General features: G+C 53.8%; 1 protein-coding gene across 1 annotated transcript; it reads left to right on the plus strand.

Moving 5' to 3' along the window:
• The first annotated feature begins 265 nt into the window (after positions 1 to 265).
• Positions 266 to 4,339, plus strand: AK2 (adenylate kinase 2). The gene is made up of 5 exons (XM_010296145.1): positions 266 to 388; positions 2,287 to 2,397; positions 2,504 to 2,598; positions 3,290 to 3,362; positions 3,946 to 4,339. The coding sequence occupies exons 1-5, from the start codon at positions 314 to 316 to the stop codon at positions 4,165 to 4,167; spliced, it is 576 nt and encodes a 191-aa protein (XP_010294447.1). The 5' UTR covers positions 266 to 313; the 3' UTR covers positions 4,168 to 4,339.
• The last annotated feature ends 206 nt before the right edge of the window (positions 4,340 to 4,545 follow it).

Here is a 4,545-nt window from a genome sequence, read left to right on the forward strand (position 1 = left end):
GGGGCCCTTTCTCCCAGACTCCCTCTCTAGGGCCGGCCGCGGGACTCCGGGGCCCTGGCCTCGCTCCCGGAGCAGCCGGCCTTCAGGGCTGTGTGCCGGACCCTGCCATGTGCTGGCTGGTCGTGGACCATCCCGCTGGCTGCGAGTGGGAACAAGGCCCCAGCGGGGTGGGGGGCCCAAAGCCCGGCTGGGCCTCAGCTGCCGAGGTGCTGCCTCCAGAACCCTCACGGTGAGCTCACCTCACGTCTGTCCTCTCCTGCAGGCTCCGAAGTTGGCCGAGACCTACTGCGTCTGCCACCTGGCAACTGGGGACATGCTGCGGGCCATGGTGGCCTCGGGCTCCGAGCTGGGCAAGCGGCTCAAAGAGACCATGGATGCGGGGAAGCTGGTGGGTAGCAGGGAGATGTGCTGGGAGGGGATGTGGTCTGCAGCACCTGGAATGAGAGCAGTCAAAATCCACCTCTTAATTAGAAGCCTTAGTGGTAAAACTCGATTAGTGGAGGAAGGGCAGATTGTAGGGTGAAGGCAGGGATGTGGGTTCTCCTTTTCATTATCCTGCAGGAGAAACATCCTATAAAAACATTGCTGCTCTTCAAAATAGCTCCTTGCTTCCCAGCAGCCTTGCTGTCCCTGGGCTGGTTCTTTCTACCATGGTGCTTTTATGTTCACGGGGTGCAGCCTGGGTTGTGGCTCCTGAATACTGTTTGGAGGTGAAGGTTTATCCTTGGAGCTGCAGGATGTTACAGTTGTGCTGTGCGGCTCCTGTGTCTCTTCACGTGATGTTTGGACTCCTGTGGGGTGGAAGAGTTTGTTCAGAGGATTCATCGATGTCCCAGCTCTTGCATAAATGCTACTTGCTTATAACTGTAAGGTAAAAATAGACTTAGGGGTGTTGCTGTGGTAGTTGCAGTGGGTGCTGCGTAATGCTATGTGAAAGAGACACTTTGGATCCCCAAGAGACAAGACTTAGGATCTTTGACATGCTCATTTTCTGAGGATCTAATTATCTTGCCAAAATGACTGAAATATCTTGGGGAAACTTGAAGGACAGGAAATTGCAGTGACTTGCCCCAAAGCTAAGCGGCGTGGGGCAGATCTTTGGCATCGCTGCTGGCTGTCACGGGTTCGCAACACCCCATGGAAAATCTACAGGCCCCGGGTGGGAAGAGCGACGTGGCTTATCTTCAGTTTTTGCTCAAAGATTGCATTGCAACACCAAGCCTGCAATATCCCAGCTGGTTATGAAAGATAGGGACGTTATCTGGCAAGGCCGGTGGTATCCACTGTGTGTGTGGCAGCAGGCACTGGGCTGCTCCGCAGGTGTACCCCAGCAGTGTATGCTGGCTCTGCGATAACTCAGCTGGGAGCACAGCAGCGTTCGGAGCCTGGGGTGGGTTTTTACGCTCGATTACGAAGCAGGACCCCTTTCTCCGAAAAGGGTAATCGGGAAAGCACAGAAGTGACTTACTGCTTCACCCAAACTGCCTCCCATCTGTACGCTTCCCGCTCCAGGGCTCTTGTTTACATGGGCTTTGCCAGTCTGGTCCCAAATCCTGCTGGGTCCCAGCTGCGTGTCCTGGAAAAAAGAACAGTGCTGAGGAGAGCTACTCTCAGATAAACAGCTATTGTTGGGGCTGCAGCATTTGTTAGTACTTTCCAAGTGCTGCAGTGTAGAAAAGGCACCAATGCCAGCAGCATGCTGAGATCATGATAGCGAGGCCAGAGCTTGTCGGCAACTATTGGGCATTTACTTTACTGTCACACAACGTTTATGAGAGTCAATGAGCAACTCACCTGCTTTGCCCTTCCTGGCCAGGACTGTCTGCTGAGGGCGATGTGTGGGTGAAGGTACAAAGTAACAGGAAATAAAGGTTATGTTGATATTTTGTACTGTGAATTGTTTTTTAAAAAAAATAATCGAAGGAGTTTTGCCTTCAAGCTGACGGTCTCCCTTGAAATACAGCATCCTTTGTAACAGTGAGGTTACAGCACTGGTCCAAGTCCTTGCACAGGCTGGAGTGTCCCTGGCATGAAATGTCTCATTAGCCACATTTTAGTGTTGACATCCATGGCAGGGAGTGCTTCCCTGACGCGGGCAGGTCTGAACACGCAGCTTTCGCCCTGTTGACAGCAGTGCCCTGGGCTGTGGCTGCTGCCTCTGGGACCAGGAATGGTTGTAAAAAGGGTCTGATGCAGCCTGGGCACTGGCACGAGTACAGCAGCTCTGGAGGTTGCTGTGTGTAAAATCGGGGTGTCCCTGCTGACCGTGCACATGTCTCTCTGCAGGTGAGCGATGAGATGGTGGTGGAGCTGATTGAGAACAACCTCGACTCCCCTCCCTGCAAGAACGGCTTCCTCCTGGACGGCTTCCCACGCACAGTGAAGCAGGCTGAAATGGTACATGGGCTCCTGTTCGGGGACTGCTCTGGCATTTCCTCCTTCCCAGGAGATCGGGTCCCTTGGCTGTGCCTCTGTCCCTCTGAGCTGGGTTTTTCTGTTGCAGCTGGATGAGCTCTTGGAGAAGAGGAGAGAGAAGCTGGACTCCGTCATTGAGTTCAGCATTCCTGACTCCTTGCTCATCCGAAGAATCACTGGACGGTAATTCTCTCCCAAACACTCAGTGCACGGGGTGGGGTTTCCTAGTTTAGGGGAGAGCACCCTGATTTTGGATCCTCATGTCATTCTCACAGTCTTTAGGGCTAGCTGCGTTGCTGGTCTGTATTAGATTTCTGTTCTGTTCGAGCCTTCCTGCCCTCATCCCTTGCCTGCTGTCCCACGCCTGGGCCAGCCTTGAACAGAGCCCCTTTGCTGCCCCGTAAAGAGGGGTTGCTGATATGAATCACAGTCCTTGGTGACCCAGCTCAGCCTTTAAGCCCAGTGTCTGACAGCTGATGTCGTCGTGCTGTTGCTGGAACAATAGCTTCTCAGGACATCACGTACACGTGCAGGTACTGCTGAACGTCCTGTCCAGGGTCAGTTGTGGTCGTGCAGGCACACAGACGTCTCCCACTATTTCCTGTTGCACTGTGTTACCCTCGCACCTCCAGGAGCTAGCCCCCCTTACCAGCAAAGCATAAAGAAAAAAATCCTTTCTCCATCTCATAGCGCAGCTGCTTTTTTCAAGTGCCTAAAGAGGCCCTTGGTACAGAAATAGATAGAAGAGTTTTTTCTTAATAGAGAGAGGCTAATCGGGTTGCTGTTGCAGATGTGTCTGTGCTGATGAGTGGCAGGTTCAGGAGACCTTCTCCTGGCACCAAGCTACTTTGATGACACTTGGTTTCTGTCTTAGGCTGATTCACCCAGCGAGTGGCCGCTCTTATCACGAGGAGTTCAGACCCCCGAAAGAGCACATGAAGGACGATGTATGTGAGCTCCCAAGGCCATAGCTTGTGTTGGTTTGGGTTTAGCTGATGCTTTGCAGCATCCCTGGAAAAACTAATTTCTTTCCTTCTGTCCTGGTTTTCTGGGGAGCGTGAGGAACTACCTGGGCAGCCTGAGCTGATGGCGCTGCGGGGAAAGAAGCCTGGAGGGATGAGTGAAAGGCATAGCCGTTCTGCAGAGCCAGCCCAGGCTCTGCCAGCCTCAGAACTTGCTGGACTCTGTCCATAGCTGAAGTTGTGGTGGGTTGTGACTGGTTTCCTTCCTGGGGAGCAGCTGTAGCTGGTGTCTGCTCTCAAGACTCCTTGGGCACCTTTTAGCAAGCAGAGTGGCATGTGGGGGAAGAATCATGATGCTGAATCCTTCTCTCTTCAGTGACTGTTCTGGGACTTGTTTTGGCTGCCCTGGGTTTGCCCCGCTCTCCCCTGCGGACCTGGGGATTGCCTCTGCAGCTCCACACTGTAGCCTGTCTTGGAGGAGGGGAGCTGGGGTTATCATAGCTGTGGAGAGAAGGGGGGAGTGTGCCAGGCTGCAGCTAGCTGGAGACTGTCCCCTTGCTTCTCCCAGGTCACTGGAGAGCCCCTCATCCGCCGATCGGACGATAACGAAACAGCCTTGAAAACCCGCCTGAAGGCCTATCACACGCAGACCTCTCCCCTGGTCTCCTACTATAGCAAGCGAGGGATCCATACGGCGGTGGATGCCTCCCAGTCTCCCGACGTCGTGTTTGCTAGCATCCTGGCAGCCTTCTCGAGAGCAACATGTAAAGACCTGGTTATGTTCATTTAGGGCTCTGTCCCAGGACAGAGCTCTCCCTTTTCTCTCTCTCTGTCTCTCCGTCTCTGTCTCTCTGGGGCCAGGGAGGGTGGAGAGCTAAGCAGAATAGAGAAGGAGGGACAAGATGATGCAGCCCAAGGCAGGGCTGCGCTAATTCTCTATTAAACAAGCTGTTAACGGTCTCTATCTTGGTATATGTGAATGTCAGTCTGTCTGCGGATGCTGGAGATTTGGCCCCTAGAGGTCGCAGCGAGCCCAAGCACCAGCTGTGTGCTGCCAGAATTGGGGTTTGCACCCCTTTGTTAAATTCTAGAGCTGTAGCTCCCTGGAAGGAGCTGTACTTTCAGCTCCTCCCGGCTGCTCCACAGGGGACTAGCAGAAGGTTGGAGA

This window comes from Phaethon lepturus, unplaced genomic scaffold (assembly GCF_000687285.1).
Source record: "Phaethon lepturus isolate BGI_N335 unplaced genomic scaffold, ASM68728v1 scaffold1591, whole genome shotgun sequence".
NCBI classification, from domain to species: Eukaryota; Metazoa; Chordata; class Aves; order Phaethontiformes; family Phaethontidae; genus Phaethon; species Phaethon lepturus.